Below are 17,826 nucleotides of genomic sequence, written 5' to 3'. Positions count from 1 at the left end.
CAGGATAGGAACATAATCTCTTCCTTTTTGTCCTATGGCTCAACTTAGAACTTGTATGATATAGAAAAACAATCCAGGTTGGAGGGACCCAGACAAACCTGCTAAAACAGACAAAGTGCCAAAGGCCTGCTGGCATCTAGCAAAAGTATGACACAACTACTACTTAGCAAAGATCTACAGATTCATCAATGGTTTGTGATTCAAAAAGGTAGAGTAGACTTTAACATTGAAAGGATGTCATCTTCTCACAAGCACATAAGCTGAGCTAATTGACTGAAGGATTCTATCAGCCATAGTGGCTTTACAAACCCATAAGAATAGCCTTACTGGATCAGACCAATGGTCCATCAAGCTCAGTGGCCAATCCAGGTCCCTAGTGCCTGGCCAAAACCCAAAGAGTAACAAGATTCTAGAATCCCAAATAGTAGCAACATTCCATACTACCGATCCAGGGCAAGCAGTGGCTTCCCCTGTGTCTTTCTCAATAACAGACTATGGACTTTTCCTCCAGGAAATTGTCCAAATTTTTCTTAAAACCAGCTATGCTATCCACTCAAACACAACCTCTGGCAATGCATTCCAGAGCTTCCTGGAACTAAAAATGAAAAGATAGAGCACTGGTGACTTCCAAATATGGTGCACAAACTGGGCCCGTTTCAATTTTGGCCAAAACCAAGTGGCAAATTTCAGCCACAGATTTGGTTTTGGCTGAAAAAGAAAACTGGCGCTGGTCACCCTCTAAAAATGGGGAAAATATACTTTCCTGAGATCCAGGGAATTTAGGCGTTTTCTGGATGGAACCGATGCTGTTACAAAGCATAAGGTTTCTATTCTGAAGTGCTGAACTACCGAGTGTCTTATTAACATGTTTGAAGTTCAGCAATGGATGAATGGATCCTGCCATTTTGGAAACAAAGTAAATGCTTCCTGATCCCACTCATAATGAGGGATGGGTTGACAACTTAATCATCCTTTGATTATTTCTAAGAGCCACTAGTCTAATGCAATTTTGGTCCACTCCTTGTCAATCTTGACATGCATCCACCTATTCATGTCTGAGGAGTGAGGCATGGGTGGCACTGGATGCTCTAGAAATCCGTTTTTCACCCCAAAAGAAGACTGTCTTTGTTGGGAAGGGGATTTCGCCAACCTATCATGTTTTGCAGCCTGGAAACAGAAGTAAGCCTGGGCTGCTTGATATGGCACCTTAAGCTTTGAGTCTCCTACAGTAGGTCTTTTAACCGGTATCTCCAGATCGTCACCAAATATACATTTCCCTCTGCATGGTAGCCTGGCCATTCTGGACTTTAAGGCAGCCTCTGTTGCCCAATATCCAAGCCACAGCCACCATCTTGCAGAGAGTTTAGCAGAAGCTCTAACCAAGTGCATCAGCTAAATACGACAAACCTCCTCCCAGGAGGGGAGGAACTTCAGGAGATTCCCAGATGTAGACTCTTGCTGCACCGTTAAGAGACACTTGCTTTCAGCATAGGAGCTACCACTCATCACCTGAAGCAACAAAGCTTCCACTCGGTGATCTTGTACATTGTTTAGAGCAGCACCTACCTTCCCACTGCAATGATATATATATATATTTTTTTTTTATTTTTTTTTTGGGGGGGGTTACAGCAATAACCAAAATAACTACCCTAGGAAGCTGGACCTTATGTAAATCAGCAAGGAAAAGAGGATAAAGGCGGGGCATACCCTGCCTCCACCTTCAGGCTGGCATCAGGTTATCCCATTATGCAGAAATGAACTCTTGCATGGCTTCATGAATGTGAAAGGTCACAGCCATATTCTGAGAAAGAGGAGAGAAGAAATTAAGAATTTCTAGATCTTTAGTAAGAAACACAGATAGCTCCTTTTTATAATAATAATAAAAAAGGCTAGCTGCACTTGGATCATCACCTTGTTCAGAGGGAATGTTCCCCTCCTCCAGTATGGCAGAGAGCATCAAGAAAGCAGAAGCTCCTGCAAACCCGTGAGACAAAAACACAGTCTTAATCTGCTGCTCTGAGATTAGCTACCTTGTGGCCCTTTGGGAAGCAGACTAGGAGCTACAAGTGCTTTTACAAATTAAATCTGGTGGCACAATAACACAAACCTTGGCAAGAACAGAGTTACTAAAGAATTAGGGTGTAGTTCTGAAAACTGAGTCAGATGTAACAATTACTGCCAGCTAAGTCTTAGTGTGTAAGGAAACAAGCTGCAACAGAACAGTGGCCAATTTGAGAGCTCACAGCAATGCAATGACATAGCCGCTGAGCCTGCCAAATTCTCCCAAAACCACATTTAAAAGATAAGTGAATTTAGTGGTGGCAGTGTGTTTGCTAAAGTAGAGAGGAAAAAATACTATTTTTTGCAAGTGATAAGGACTTTAATCTTACTACTTTGGAGTCTTTGAAGTGTGATCTGGACTTGTGAAGTTGCAATGACTGGAAGGTGAACTCTTCTCAGGGAGGTTTAACAGCCTTCCCTTCAGAGTTTCATATCTCTGAGCTTATTTTCATATAGTCTTATCGGGTCACACTTTACAGACTAGTCTTTATTGATACAACCATAGCTCTTGTCTGGCTTTCTCGGTTTTTGATATTTTCAACCCTGACTTTTTCACAAGGAAATTCACCCATATGGCAAAGCTTCCTTTAGGACATTCAGTCCTACTGAAGAATCAGAACAGGGGGGGTTCAGGGGTATAGCAAAGGTATTTTGCACACTGCCTCAGTGTTCAACAGGTTCTACTAATGCTACCCTAATAGTAAAGGAGAGATTACTTACACAACGCCGATGTAACTCACCCAGAGTTCATGTGATGCTGAGAATTACACCTTTTGAAAGTCTGCTTTATTTCTGACCAAAAAAAGATCTTTCCAGTGCTATTTACTGAATCATAGTAATTAAGAGCAGCTAGCTACACACTAGCCTTTATGGCAAAGCTCTCTATCTCCACCTGCTGGTTGATGGGCATAACACAAGTTTTGAGCCATAGGCTGAAAACAAAACACCTCTTTGGTAACTGTTCACCTTCTTACCTGCTAGTTATAAACTTTTATCAATTAGTAAACACATTAATGCTAAGGGTACCCTTCAATGGAATTAATAAAGCAACAGCTGAAACTGTGTTTAGTTTTACAAATTATTGTTACTGCTGGCTGGTGTCTGCCTGTACTGGCAAATAGTCAGAGTTGAAGAGAATAATGTACCTTTTTAATTTACAAAGCAAATTCACATGACTCTGCTTCCTGAATAGTAGGGCAGAGGTGGTGATTAAACCAGGGAAGCTAACTTGAGCTTTAGAGCCCTTGCCTTGGCAACAAAAAAAAAGCAGACTACAAACAGATAAATGGTTGCAGGACGAGCACTTCATGCTTCCAACAGCATCACCAGCCCTAGCAGAGGCTGGTCACTCAAGTTTCTGTTGCAAAAAGGGAGAATATAATTAAGAGCACAGCCTTATTTTTTAAACAGCAGACCAGGAACGCTGTTCATTAAGACTCGTGAACTAAGGCAGACTGACTTCTGCAAGGCAACTGGTACTGAAAACTGGTGTAGAGTCCGTTAAGTAGACAGGTCTGAGGTTCAATACTGCTGAAAGTGATTGCACTCATGGGTGGTTCCACAGCAAGGCAGGAGCAGGGTGTACACCCCATTCAATGCTGCAAAGTCTGCTGGAGGACCCTCTGCACAATCTTGTGGCTTTGAACCATGGTTAGCACATGCTCACAGAGTGCATTTAGGCCTTCGCACAAAGGCTGATGCTGAAGTGCTGTGACCCGACACACGACCACGGAGGTCAAGACGCACAGGAGCAAGCAGAGAACCAGTCGCACTAGAATCCCCAGCCAGGAGTGACCGTGATGCACTTGCTGGGACTTCTGCACAGGCCGTGAAGACTCTAGGTGGGGGAAAATAAGAAGAGAAAAAAAAAAAAAATCACAGGGACCAGTACCCCCAGAATGTATACAAAAGCCAATTCATTGCACCTACTCACACACAAAGCCTACCATAATCCCTTACTCCACTTTTTCCTTGTACACAGCAGAGAGTGGTTACATACTCTTTGTACACCCACTGCTTAGCTAGGCTTTTGTTAGCAGTAAAATGAAAAGTGGTACATTAAATCCAAAACTAACCTAGCCATACAAAAGCCTACAGCTATCTTGCCCTTTCATACTTCACCCCAATGCCAACCTGTCCAAATGAGGATATGGAATAAAACAAACAAAAAAAAAAAAACCACACAACTCACTGTGATTCTTTTGGTTTCTTTTCTCCGTTTTCTTTTCTAGCACCTGTTGTGCAGTTCTGAGTGCATCATATTCCCGTCTCCTGCGTTCCTTCTCTTGTGCTTTCTCCCGCCGCCGCAGCTCACGTTCTTGTGCCTCTCTTGTCCGTTGTTCTGCTTCAAGTTTCTTCTTTAGCTCTGATGGAAGAGAGCAGACAGGAAAGAGTTTACCCTAAACCCCTTCCAGATACAGTATGGTCTTTGTTTCACTGTCCCTCTCTATTCCTCAAGGTACAACACTGACTTTCCTGGCCAACTTGTCTGCTTTTGGTGGCTGCAAATCCTCCAGAATATACAAGTGCATGAATCGTGCTGGGGCAGGATCAAGTGATCATATATAATCACTCTGGAGGAGTTACATTAGCTACCTGTCAAGAGCTGAAGTTCTAAATGTTGACATGTATTTAAGTGCTTAAATCAGAAAGGGCTGACCAGGTCTTTACAGCATGCTCTCCTAGAGGAATTCTCAACAGAAATTTATTTTTTGAAGGAATAGCTGTCCAGCAGCATATACAATCAATCCCTGCAGTTATGAAATAGACCAGTACCCACTGCCTGACTCTGTCTCAGCTTCAGGGGTTCTCGATCATCTTTAAGGCACACCAGACAGTCAGGTTTTCAGGATGCCCATAATGAATATACATGAGGTCGGTTTGCATGCAGTCCTTCCACCGTATCCAAATTGACCTCATGCAAGTTTCATTGTGGATATCCTGAAGACTGGATTGAGAACAGGCAGTGATGAAGTGGGAAAAAAATGAGCGACAATCCCCACGTTTCTTAAGCTTCAGATATATTTCCACAACAGACTGCTGCTTGATAACACAGCTAAGGTGCATGCCAATAAAGTAAAAGATAAGAGGTGCTGAAACTCATTTGCGTTCCCAAGTTGGATCTAAGCAGCAGTGCCACGGTCCATGCTTACCTCGCTCAGCCTGAAGTTGGCGCTGCCGTTCTCTGTCCTTATCTGACTGCATAATTTTCAGGTACTGCAGAACCTTGGAAGACACAGGTAAGAAGCAGAGAGAAATGGTAATAGACTGGTCAAATGTTACCCATTGCCCACCCCAGCCTTCTGACAATACTGCTACTTACCCCAGCAGCGCACTGTTTACACTGCTTCTCATCCAGGCAGTCTCCAGCCACTTTGGCCAAAATAGGATCTAGAGGATTATCCTTTAAATCCAGCCACTTCAGGTTCTACAGGAAGAAAGCAGAGACCATCACACACAAGCAACATTAACTGTGCCAAGAGGAACGCAATCTTTCCCATTCCCTAGAAAACCAAGGAAACGAATAGACAACAAATACTTAGTGGGATAGATAATATGCACTATTTTAAGTGAATTACATTATAATACAATACATCACTCGAGGACATTATTTGTTTGTTTATCCAACCATAAAATCCTGCCGATAAGAGATTTTTTTCACAAACTATTTGCATTTCAGGCAGGCAAAATGAATTCATGGTTATGTACCATTATTTTTCATGCTCATTCTTATGTCTTTTAGGAAACTACTGAAAACAGTTATTTGGTAAATTTGTAAATTGAAGTTTCAATTTTGATTGGTAAACTGTATATTGATATTTTAAAATGTTTATCTTAATCTGATTTTAATGTATTTTTAAGTTAATTGTATTTTATTGACTGATTGCACAGTTCTATATATGAACCGCCTAGGACTATGTGGTGTGGCGGTATACAAAAATAAAATTATTATTATTATTTCTAGACTGCAATACCTTCCAAATCAATGCGGTTTACATCATCAAGAGACTGTACATCACAGTGAAAAACAAGAAAAATATCATCTTCATTGCTTTCCTAAGAATTTTACAAAAAGAGATGTCTAAAATCATTTTCGGAAATGTATATATGAAATCGAAGAAGCAAACAAAATACGCAGTTCCGAATCCCAACTAGCAATTGTTTGATGCAAAAATTTCTTATAAAGACATCCTAGTATTGGAGGGAATATAAACAATGAAGTTATCCTTAGTGGACGAACCGCCTTAAAAAATAGTAAATAACCAGATGCCTGACCATGTGTGGCTTTATAACAGAGTGTCCAAATTTAAACCAAGCCCTGGCCTCAAAAGGCAACCAATGGTGTTGTCTGTAGTATGGAGTAACATGATCTGATTCTTCAAATCAAAAATTAGACGCACTACCGCATTCTGGATTTTGTGCAATCTATGCAAATTTGACTGAAGACCTGTCAAGTGAACTGAATAACAGTAGTCCAGTATACTAAGTACCAGAGATTGGACCAGTATTCTGAATGCAATGGACTAAAAAGAAAGACTTAGGGCTCCTTTTACAAAGGTGCATTAGGGCCTTAATACGCGGAATAGTGCACACTAAAATGCTGCGCGCACTAGTTGCTACCGCCTTTGGTAGTTTTTCGGGTAGTGCGCGCTATAGCGTGCGCTAAAAACGCTAGCGCATTTTTGTAAAAGGAGCCCCTTAATCGTGCATAACTTTCAAAGAGTGAAAAAAGATTTTTTTTTTTAACCAAGGCATTTGTAAATGGTTTCATCGTTAAATTCTTGTCCAAGTAAACACCCAAAATTTAAATTTCTGGATCGATAATGTAGTTTATCCCATCTACAATCAGTTCTCTTTCTATCATTTTATTAGAAGGGGAGGCATAACATTTTTTTGTTTTATCAGTATTAATTTTAATTTATACTCCTTCATCTAATTATTCACTGTAAAAATAATCTCCTGAATAATATTCCTGGAAGTTGAGAGACAAGAACTGATGTGAACAGCAATAGTAATGTCATCAGCATAGCTGAATATTTTCAAGCTAAATGAGAATAATCTCCGAGCTAAAGAGAAAAGATAAATATTAAAAAGTGCAGGAGACTGGTGAACCCTGTGGAACCCCACACGGATTACTTCATCTATTTGAGTATGAACCATTGAAATATACCCGATATGTACAAGATTTGAATTACTATGTGATTTGTGATGTAATTCAATGCATTTTGTAAATGTATTGTCCTTTCAATTATTGTGAATATTTTAATTGTTATCTGCTTAGTTATAGGCGGTCTAGAAATTTTTAGAAATAAATAAATAAATAGAACCCAGACTAGTTTTGCTCTATATTCTCCACCATAATGTCCGAGGCAATGGAAATACTGGTCCCTTATAGATTCTGAAAATACTTTTATTGATAAAGCTTCTATACCGCTACTAATGACTGGGAAGTCAATTCAGAGCAGTTACATGAGCTTCTGTAATGATGTTACAATAAAGAGTAATACAGACACAATTATACCATAATCAATCATCTTACTTATATATACATATAATAATATTAGTATCATGTATTCTGTTCTTACTACATCCTGTGTTCATACTACCATCCTACTTATTTGCACACCTGTATCGTGTTCTATGTTCATTTGGGATTTACAAAATTTCCTGATAATTCTAGTTATCTGTGCTTTTGTTTGTCATATCCTCTGCACTATGTTCCTATCACGTTCCTAGAGGGGTCTAGCCAGCTATCTCCTCTATGTTGCATTATTTAGTCTGTTATTAAGACATGGAGGAAGCCTCTGCTTGCCCTGGATCAGTAGCATGGAATGTTGCTACTCTGGGATTCTAGAATCTTGCTACTCTCTGGGATTCTGGAATCTTGCTATTCTTTGAGATTCTGTATGGAATGTTGCTACTCTTTGAGTTTTGGCCAGGTACTAGGGACCTAGATTGGTCATCATGAGAACAGGCTACTGGGCTTGATGGACCATTGGCCTGACCCAGTAAGGCTATTCTTATGTTCTTATTAATTGTAAAGTCATCTGTGAAGAGGATTGTCTTTATTCCTTTCTGGTGTCCTTTTCTAGTTTTAATTCCTTCGGAAGGGCGTTCCACCACCTGGGAGCCATCACTGAAAACATTCTTGTCCTGATGCTTTTGTATTTGATGTCTCTGAAAGAGGGTATTTGCAGCAAGCGATCTTGGCTCGAGCGCAATGCGCGTGGTGATGTATGGTGATGCAGTCTGGCTGCTAGAGTGTGTGGTTCCGAGGGATGAATGATTTTGTGCGTCTGTCACCTCTTCCAAAACTTGCATTTAATACTGAAGCCACTTTATTTAGACCAGTTCACACTTCAGGAAAGGTGATTTCCATTCTTTTACCTGGCCAGATGTGGCAGCATTTAGTTTCCAGTAATATGTGAAACAATTGGAGAGAACTGTACATTTCGACTAAGTGTCCCTAAATAGGCCAATCAGTATGCTAGAAAGATTTTGCAGCATAAATAACAAGTATGCTCTGCGTTATGCAACAAAAGGGGGTATCATCGCTTACCCTGAGATGACAGAAGCTAACAGGCAGATTAACCAGTCGGTTGTTAAGCAGATCCAGGTGCTGCAGATTAACCAGACGGCCAAATTCATTAGGAAGCTGCTGAAGCTGATTTTTACTCAGATCTAGTTTCACCAGGTGCGTTAAACTGCAGAAATCTGACTGTGAATCCAGGAGAGAGAGAAAAAGAGAGTGTTGTTTGTCTGGATTTATATCCCGTCCTTCTGGAAGAGCTCATAACAGGTTACAAGTTTACATACATAATAAAACATTTACATGATTTACATAATAAGGCATAACAGGGTTTACATAATAAAAATATAAGAATAGCCTTACTGGGTCAGACCAATGGTCTATCAATCCCAGTAGCCCGTTCTTACGGTGGCCAATCCAGGTCACTAGTACCTGGCCAAAACCCAAGGAGTAGCAATATTCCGTACAGAATCTCAAAGAATGGCAAGATTCTGAAATCCCAGAGAGTAACAAGATTCTAGAATCCCAGAGAGTAGCAACATTCCATGCTACCATCCAGGGCAAGCAATGGCTTCCCCCGTGTCTTTCTCAATAACAAACTATGGACTTTTCCTCCAGGAACTTGTCCAAACCTTTCTTAAATCCAGCTACGTTATCTGCTCTTACCATAACCTCTGGCAACGCGTTCCAGAGCTTAACTATTCTCCGAGTGAAAATAAAATTTCCTCCTTTTGGTTTTAAAAATATTTCCCTGTAACTTCATAGAGTGTCCCCCTAATCTTTGTCATTATTGACAAAGTGAAAAATCGATCCACTTTTACCTGTTCTACTCCACGCAGGATTTTGTAGACTTCAATCATATCTCCCTTCCGTCTCAGCCGTAGAACAAGGTATAGTAATATAGAGCATGACATGATAGGACAATGCATAGGGGAGCATGATAGCAGTCAAAAGCATGGTAATACTTAATAGGATATGACAGGACAAGACCCCTTACAGCATAGGATTTAAAGATACAGTTCAGCAGTAAGGTGGGAGAAAAGGTGCAGGTGGCTGGGCTCAACTGACCATGACCATACGATATCCCAGTTAACCATCGGGTGGAAGAGAAGGAGTTTCTTACCGGTAATGCTGTCAGTTTGTTACAGGATAAGTCCAGTACAGTCGCTTTTGGGAAAGCAGCCTGAGAATAAACAGAGATAAGTTAATAAAAATATTTGCAACTGCACAGGCAAATTTTTAAATCCTACCACCATCTACCTCAGAGTTCTACTGTTTTAGTTTTGTTATAAAATAACTAATGATTTGAAGGATTGTTTCAACAAGTACTAAAACAGATTCCTCTTTTAAAATTAGCTAAACATGACCATATTTTGAAAATAAACTTTAATGCTACAATGACAAAGTTTGAATGCACAACATAAAACATGCCATCCTGAGTCAGACCAAGGTCCATCATGCCCAATATACTGTATTAGCAGCCACTCTGGGTCAACAGAAGCACCAAAGAGCAAATATACCCTTCCCCCTTTTTACAAAACTGTGATAGCATTTTTTAGCTATTGCTAAAAAAAAGTAAAGAGTTCCAATGAACTATTTTTTTAGCCAATTTTTTAGTTCCATCTTCACTTTAGCAACTCCCAAGTATTATTCCCAGGTTTAAGTGCTAGACCTGGGATAGCCGTCACTTAACCTTGTTCATGAGCAATAAGTACTATCCCCCCCCCTTTGTCACAAAACTGCAACTACAGTTTTTAGCACAGGGAGGCGCGTTGAATGCTCCACACTACTCCCGATGCTCATAGGAACTCTATCTTTTTAGAACTCATACAGAATATCAGCTACATAATCCATTCAAACATTAGAAACTGGTGATCCCTCCTGGCCACTGCCTCCAAATCACGGCACAACTGCAGCTGCTTTTAAACTTGAGGTTGCAGCTTCAAATAGCTTAAGAATAAAATCCAGTCTGTAGTCCTGGGCATCTTTTAATACCATACGCCAGGGGTGTCCAATGTCGGTCCTCGAGGGCCGCAATCCAGTCAGGTTTTCAGGATTTCCCCAATGAATATGCATTGAAAGCAGTGCATGCACACAGATCTCATGCATATTCATTGGGGAAATCCTGAAAACCCGACTGGATTGCGGCCCTCGAGGACCGACATTGGACACCCCTGCCATACGCCTTCACTGGGAAGGGAGGCACACTTGGTAACCTGTGCCACCATGAAATCCACTTTCAGTGAAACAAAGAGCTAGTTAAATTCAGCATCAATTGAAAAGAGCTTTGCCAAGGCATTGGCCACAGTCCATTAGCATTTCTGTACTGTCTTGAGAGGGGAATCATGTAGTCTGAGCTTTTGTGCTGCTCATAAGCGAGCACTAAGCAGGTGAGGACTGCGGAATCATTCCTGGAATGATTCTGTGATTAACTCCAAAACCACTGAGGGCTTAAACAGCCTGCACACAGACGAGTCGGATCCGGCCCCCCTAGACATGAAGCAGTATCTCTTGCTACTGAGGACCCAGACTGAGAAAGTAAAGGCATTAATATAGAGCCCTCCTCATCCCAGTCCTCCCTGTATTGCCCATGGCACTGTTGCTGGGAAAGTACGCTCTTAGCCCCACTTGGAGCATTGTGTTCAGTTTTGGAGACTGTATCAGGTGAAGGACACAAAAAGACTTGAAGCGGTCTAGAGGAGGGCAACAAAAATGATGAGGTTTACGCCAAAAGATGTATGAGGAGAGACTGGAAGCCCTGAATATGTATATCTTAGAGCAGGGGTATGGAACTCTGGTCCTAGAGAGCAGTATTCCAGTCGGGTTTTCAGGATTTCCCCAATGAATATGCATGAGATCTATTTGCATGCACTGCTTTCAATGCATATTCATTGGGGAAATCCTGAAAACCCAACTGGAATACGGCTCTCGAGGACTGGAGTTCCCTACCCCTGTCTTAGAGGTAAGGAGGGACAGGGGAGATATGATTCAGATGTTCAAATACTTGAAAGGTATTAACGTAGAACAAAATCTTTTTCAGAGAAAGGAAAATGGTAAAACCAGAGATTGAGGGGTGGTAGACTCAAGAACAATGTAAGGGAATTCTTTATGGAGAGGGTAGTGGATGCCTGAAATGCACTCCTGAGAGAGGTGGTGGAGATGAAGACGGCGACAGAGTTCAAAAAAGCGTGGGATGAACACAGAGGATCTAGAATCAGAAAATAATAGTTAAAAAAAAGGTAGATATTGAAGAACTAAGTCCAGTACTGGACAGACTTGCACAGTCTGTATATGGCCATTTGGTGGAGGATGGGCTGGTGAGGGCTTCAATGGTTGAGATGGTTAAATGGGCTGGAGTTTTGCTTTGACAGAGACTTCAGTAGTCGAAACCTAAGCACAGTACTGGGCAGAGATTTGGATTCTTGCCCAGAAATAGCTAAGAAACCCCCCCCCCCCAACACATTTTTAGATTGAATCAGATTGGGCAGACTGGATGGACCATTCGGGTGTTTATCTGCCATCATCTACTATGTTTATCAGCGTTTAATTACGAAGAGAAACTTGTGTAGAGCGCCAGATTCAACTCTGGCTGGCCACCTTGTTAGGCAGACTGGATGGACCCTTGCAAATCTTCATCTGCTGACATTTACTATGTTACTATATTACCATCTCCCCCCGAGTCTACCTTCACAGTCTTGAATCCTTGCAACTAAACAGAGCAAACTGTATTCATAATACATTAGCCAGGATTCAGTCTCTGGCAGGGATCTCAAAGTCCCTCCTTGAGGGCCGCAATCCAGTTGGGTTTTTACGATTTCCCCAATGAATATGCAATGAAAGCAGTGCATGCACATATATCTCATGCATATTCATCGGGAAAATCCTGAAAACCTGACCGGATTGCGGCCCTCAAGGAGTGACTTTGAGACCCCTGAGTGGATCCACACATTTATGTTATAACATTTTATTGGAAGGAATCAAATAAATATACAATAATATGATACAAAGATAAATTACTTACAATTGAATTCATAATAAAACATTTGCATACATATTTTATCATTCCTCCAAAATATATTTCTATATACCTAATCTATTTTTCCTATATCCCCCCTTATTACTTTAGATTGTTTTTAAATATTATTATATTATAATAAATGAATTAAACAGAAATACATTTCAAGTAATTTAACATATATTAAAATCATCATTCCTATTTCCCTCCCTACCCTAGAATGAAAGGTGACATGAAATACCAAATAAATAAAAATACTAAAAACATTTACTTAAATTTAATATAAAGTATTAAGAATCATACTTCTTGCTTTCGAGGATAATTTTTGTATATAAGGGTCCCAGATTTTACAAAATAAACGTGTTCTTTTAGGAAATTTACAAACTTCCAAAACCTCAAATCAAATTAAACGATGGAATTGATTCCTCAATCACACCGTTGAATCTAGTCTTATGAAATCGTCCCTAAGGAGTCCAGCTCGGCCACTGGCACCGTTACTAACCAGCTCTTTCACTGGAACTTCGTTCAGGCCGCACAGGCTCAGGTCCAGCTCGTTGCCGTCCAGCTTGTCCTTCAGGTTCACGCCCTTCCCGGCAGCTTTCGCCATGGTCCTGCGGGCAACGAGAAAAAGAACGAAAGCGCCGTCACCGCTCGAGGCAACCAATCAGGGCTTCGCAAGGCAGGCCGAGAAGCGCGAGATCTCGCCCCAGGTGGACACACTTAACAGGTAAGCTCTCCAGGGCAGGGACTTCGCGTACCTGAACGCCTAATGGGTTATAAGTCGGCTTCCGAAAACTAAGCTAAAAAGTCAAACCAAAAGGGGGGGAACAAAACATAAGATAAAATTCGCAGAGTCTGGGGGTCCCGCGCGGCGCTGACGTGCACGAGACAGAGAAGCTCATCTACTAACCCCCGACACGTTTCGCTTTCACATCTGTTGAGTAGGGGGGGGGTGGGGAAGCCACGTCGGACCTGACGCTCACGTTCTACCTCCGACGCTTCCTGCTCCACGTCACTGCAAAGTCCTCCTGCTCCGATGAGGGGGGTGACAAGAGGGAGCTCGCGGTGGGGGGGGGGGGGGCGTCCAAGCTGCCTAGAGCGACGCTTGGCGGCCGGAGTGCGAGGGAGCATGACGTCAGGCATTGTCGCCTGAAGTAGAGAATGACGTGGAGACCCATTTTCCTTTCCCGTCCCAGCAAGTTATTTTCCTGTCTCTGCCCCATTCCTGCAAGCTCCATCCTCATCTGCACAAGCCTCAAACACTTTAGAATCATAAATAGCATTATTCTAGAGCTCAGACTGTGATGTCATAATGCCTCATTCCACCAATGCCTAAGCTCCGTCCTCATACGCACAAGCCTCAGACACTTTAAAATCATATGTAGCAACATTCTAGAGCTCAGATTGTGATGTCATAATGCCTCATTCCACCAATGCCTGAGCTCTGTCCTCATCTGCACAAGCCTCAAACACTTTAGAATCATAAGTAGCAACATTCTAGAGCTCAGACTGTGATGTCATAATGCCTCATTCCACCAATGCCTAAGCTCCGTCCTCATCTGCACAAGCCTCAGACACTTTAAATTCATAAGTAGCAACATTCTAGAGCTCAGATTGTGATGTTATAATGCCTCATTCCACCAATGCCTAAGCTCCGTCCTCATCTGCACAAGCCTCAAACACTTTAAAACCATAAGTAGCAACATTCTAGAGCTCAGACTGTGATGTCATAATGCCTCATTCCACCAATGCCTAAGCTCCGTCCTCATCTGCACAAGCTTCAGACACTTTAAAATCATGTGTTCCAGGCTTGTGCAATTAAGGCAGAGCTTACAGGAATGGGACAGGGACAGCAACAAAACTCATAGGGACGGGACGGGGAAATTGAGTTCCTCCCATGGCCATGCCCCCAGGCCTGCCCAGTTCTACCCGAGTCACGCCCCATCGCACTCCCACCCCCAAGCCCAGACCCCTCAACCTGTTCACTTGTTCGGAGCAGCCTCTGGAGGGCATCTGCGCATACGCAACTGTGGCACATGACATCACATTGCATCCATGCATGCACAGATGCCCTTCCGATGCCACTCCCAGCTGAAACCTTTTCAAAGCCCAAAGTGTTGGGTTTTGAAAAGTCGTCTGGGCGCACAGATAGGTCCTCTAAAAAGAGGACTTGTCTGGGTAAATCCAGACGCCTGGTAGCCCTAGTTCTGGAGACCACACCTTCAAAAAGAGTCAGTCCAGAGGAAGGCTACTAAAATGGTCGGTGATATTTGTCATAAGGCTTATGGGGACAGACTTAAAGATCTCAATTAGAGAATGACACGGTGACAAAATTCATCACCGTCCCCGTCCCCGCGGATAACCGCGGGAAATAATCCCATGTCATTTTCTAGTGTCTATTTCAACCTTGGTCCTTCTACACCAGCATTCTTCAAAGCAAAGCTTGTGGGTCAGTGGTTGTGGCCATTCATACTCTGATTCTTATGTGAGCCAAGGATAATGAAGCCATTGTGACATCACTGATGTGATTGGCTCTTAGGCACTGGTGGAATGAGGCATTATGACATCACAATATCTGCTCTGGATACCAGAGACTGTCATTCTGTAGTGTCTGTTTCAACCTCGGTCCTTCTACACCAGCATTCTTCATAGCAAAGCTTGCGGGTCAGTGGTTGTGGCCATTCATACTCTCATTCTTATGTGAGCCAAGGATAATGAAGCCATTGTGACATCACTGATGTGATTGGCTCTTAGGCACTGGTGGAATGAGGCATTATGACATCACAATATCTGCTCTGGATACCAGAGACTGTCATTCTGTAGTGTCTGTTTCAACCTCAGTCCTTCTATACCAGCATTCTTCAAAGCAAAGCTTGCGGGTCAGTGGTTGTGGCCATTCATACTCTGATTCTTCCCTCTCTCCTTAAAGAATGACATGAAGATGGTTTCCCGCGGTTATCCGTGGGGACGGGAACGGTGATGAATTTTGTCACCGTGTCATTCTCTAATCTCAATATATATACTTTGGAGGAAAGATGGGAAAGGGGGATAGCCTTAAACATCCAAAAAACAAAATCACTGCTCTTCCCGTGGAAAAAAGACATACACTTGAGCATTCCATTTTCCCTTAACAATATCCATTTAGAGTCAGTGACTTCTTTAAAAATCTTAGGCGTTATCATTGATGATAAAGTCTCGTTCCGTGATCATATAAGTAATACAGTCAAACTGTGTTTTTACAAACTACGTATGATACGTTCAATTTCCAAATTCCTCGAGCCGAAATCAATTAATATATTAATTCACTCTTTGGTCATTGCCAAACTCAACTATTGCAACTCTCTATTAATTAACATTACACAAAAGGAAAAAAGACACCTTTGATAATTCAAAACATGGCTGCTAAACTTATACACAACGGTAAAAAATATGATCATGTCACCCCCCTACTGATTAACTCACATTGGCTCCCAATTAGTCACCGCATTACTTTCAAAATATTACTTCTTGTATTTCAAACTTTAATCTTTAAAGAACCACAATTCATCAATAGAATGCTCATCCCCCACAATACTTCCCGGTTTCTTCGATCGACGGCCCAAAACCTCCTAATGGTCCCATCATAAAAATCATAGGCACTAGAAGACATGATATGTTCTCAGTAATGGCTCCCCAATTGTGGAATGCTCTTTCCCAGCATATTAGAGAAGAAAAAGACCTTAGTCAATTCAAAAAACTTCTAAAATGTTACCTCTTTAAAGACACATTCAATCTTTAACTTTCTTTCTTCTAGATGAAGGTATTATGGTTCAGTTTTATTTACCCATCCCATTGTATTTTCCTTGATTTTTTTGTCTATTTTCCTAAGCTATGAAGATGTAACTTTACCCCTATATCCTTCACGTTTCATGTATGTCTCAAAACTGTTAGTTTTAAGTTATTTTGCTTACTTATATAAACTTGTTTTATGAAGTTGTAAATCGCTTAGTAACTTGAATAAGCGATTCATCAAATACAAATAAAAACTTGAAACATATTATTACATTACATTACATTAGGGATTTCTATTCCGCCATTACCTTGCAGTTCAAGGCGGATTACAAAAGAATTATCCAAGATGTATTGCAACAAGAACTTACAAAAAAAAAAAAAAAATTGGTCATTTTCAAAAAGAGTAAGAAATGGGTAAGGTTATTTGTTTGGGGTAGTTGGCTTTAGTGAGAGGTGGAGTTTGAGACTTGCGGTATTATTTCTTTTTTTCAGGGCTTTCTTGAAGAGTATGGTCTTTATTTCTTTTCTAAAAGTCTTGTAGTCGAGGGATGCCGTCAGTAGATTGGCGATTTGGTTGTCTAGTTTGGCTGCTTGAGTAGCCAGGAGGCCATCATATAGTTTTTATAGAAAGGTTTAAATACCTACGTGGCATGACTGCGCATGAGGCAAGTCTCTTTCATTTGAAAGGAAGCTCCTGAATGAGAGGGCATAGGATGAAGTTAAGAGGTGATAGGCAGAAGCATGCAACAAGGGCTGCAATCCAGTCGGGTTTTCAAGATTTCTCCAATGAATATGCATGAAATCTATTTGCATGCAATGGAGGCAACAAGGGCTGCAATCCAGTCGGGTTTTCAGGATATCTCCAATGAATATGCATGAAATCTATTTGCATGCAATGGAGGCAACAAGGGCTGCAATCCAGTCGGGTTTTCAGGATATCTCCAATGAATATGCATGAAATCTATTTGCATGCAATGGAGGCAACAAGGGCTGCAATCCAGTCGGGTTTTCAGGATTTCTCCAATGAATATGCATGAAATCTATTTGCATGCAATGGAGGCAACAAGGGCTGCAATCCAGTCGGGTTTTCAGGATTTCTCCAATGAATATGCATGAAATCTATTTGCATGCAATGGAGGCAACAAGGGCTGCAATCCAGTCGGGTTTTCAGGATTTCTCCAATGAATATGCATGAAATCTATTTGCATGCAATGGAGGCAACAAGGGCTGCAATCCAGTCGGGTTTTCAGGATTTCTCCAATGAATATGCATGAAATCTATTTGCATGCAATGGAGGCAACAAGGGCTGCAATCCAGTCGGGTTTTCAGGATTTCTCCAATGAATATGCATGAAATCTATTTGCATGCAATGGAGGCAACAAGGGCTGCAATCCAGTCGGGTTTTCAGGATATCTCCAATGAATATGCATGAAATCTATTTGCATACAAT

General features: G+C 41.5%; 1 protein-coding gene across 2 annotated transcripts; it reads right to left on the bottom strand.

Moving 5' to 3' along the window:
* Window positions 1-562: 562 nt before the first annotated feature.
* Window positions 563-13,635, bottom strand: LRRC59 (leucine rich repeat containing 59). 2 transcript variants are annotated; one of them, XM_033961718.1, is made up of 8 exons: window positions 13,516-13,635; window positions 13,108-13,216; window positions 9,714-9,773; window positions 8,621-8,779; window positions 5,384-5,488; window positions 5,214-5,286; window positions 4,253-4,426; window positions 563-3,898 (listed from the first exon to the last, which is right to left on the bottom strand). In XM_033961718.1, exons 2-8 carry the CDS (start codon window positions 13,210-13,212, stop codon window positions 3,654-3,656), a joined length of 921 nt encoding a protein of 306 aa, XP_033817609.1. In that variant the 5' UTR covers window positions 13,213-13,216; window positions 13,516-13,635; the 3' UTR covers window positions 563-3,653. The 2 variants fall into 2 exon arrangements, with proteins under 2 accessions (XP_033817609.1, XP_033817608.1); XM_033961717.1 differs by having other exon boundaries at window positions 13,364-13,599.
* Window positions 13,636-17,826: the final 4,191 nt, after the last annotated feature.

The sequence above is a fragment of the Geotrypetes seraphini genome, chromosome 10 (genome assembly GCF_902459505.1).
Source record: "Geotrypetes seraphini chromosome 10, aGeoSer1.1, whole genome shotgun sequence".
Classification (NCBI taxonomy): domain Eukaryota; kingdom Metazoa; phylum Chordata; class Amphibia; order Gymnophiona; family Dermophiidae; genus Geotrypetes; species Geotrypetes seraphini.
The sequence above is the reverse complement of the archived record's forward strand: the minus strand, read 5'-3'. Positions and strand labels throughout refer to the sequence as shown.